The sequence below is a fragment of the Mesitornis unicolor genome, unplaced genomic scaffold (genome assembly GCF_000695765.1).
Source record: "Mesitornis unicolor isolate BGI_N332 unplaced genomic scaffold, ASM69576v1 scaffold32402, whole genome shotgun sequence".
In the NCBI taxonomy this organism is placed as follows: Eukaryota; Metazoa; Chordata; class Aves; order Mesitornithiformes; family Mesitornithidae; genus Mesitornis; species Mesitornis unicolor.
The window spans coordinates 1-758 of NW_010169032.1; the positions used below are offsets into that span (position 1 = coordinate 1).

At 62.7% G+C, this 758-nt stretch overlaps 1 protein-coding gene across 1 annotated transcript in view; it reads left to right on the forward strand.

Annotated features, from left to right (window-relative positions):
* Positions 1–265: 265 nt before the first annotated feature.
* PBDC1 (polysaccharide biosynthesis domain containing 1) overlaps positions 266–758 on the forward strand; it is a gene marked incomplete at its 5' end in the record, with an annotated part of 744 nt that continues 251 nt past the window's right edge. The window contains 3 exons of the mRNA XM_010179235.1: positions 266–325; positions 411–551; positions 639–750. Of these exons, the coding sequence (XP_010177537.1) occupies positions 266–325; positions 411–551; positions 639–750 (313 nt within the window). The remainder of the gene's footprint in view (positions 326–410; positions 552–638; positions 751–758) is intronic.

Sequence of the window (758 nt, forward strand, 5' to 3'; positions counted from 1 at the left end):
CCCAGTCCTGGGGGGTCCCCAGCAGCGAGGGGGTGTGAGCCCCTAGAGGGGGGCACAGTTGGGGTCTATAGCATCACCCATGAACCCCCACTGCATCCGTCCTGAGGGGTCTGCCTGTCAGGCCCCCTCCCCATCACCTGCCACCCATTCCCACTTCCCCTCCCATTCCCATTCCCCCCTTATGGGGAGGAGGGGACCCCCCAGGAGGGGAGGAGAGGACCCCCTGGAGGCACAGCCCTGCCTGACCCCGCTCCTGCCCCCGCAGCCGCGCGTGGAGCTGGCCTGGGCCATGAAGGCGCACCAGCACGCCCAGGTCTACTTCAACGTAAGTCCCAGGGTAGGGGTCACCGTGGTGGTGCTGGGGCTCGTGGGGGCATCACGGTTATTAATCCTTTAATTTCCCTCCCCAGCTCATCTCCTCCGTCGACCCCAAGTTCCTGAACCTCACCAAAGTCGACGACCAGATCTACAGCGAGTTCAGGAGAACCTTCAGGGATCTTAAAATCGACGTGCTCGACCCCGAAGACCTGAAATCGGAGCCTGCCAAGGAGGTGGGTGCAGAGCGAGGGGGGGCACACACTGATTTCCCTCCCCTCTCCCCGGGGTTTTAGGGATAACGATGCTTTTTTGCTCCCCAGAAATGGCGCCCGTTCTGCCTGCAGTTCGAGGGGGTGGTGGAGGATTTCAACTACGGGACCCTGCTCCGCCTGGACTGCCGCAAGGACTACACCGAGGAGAACACCATCTTCGGTGGGCAC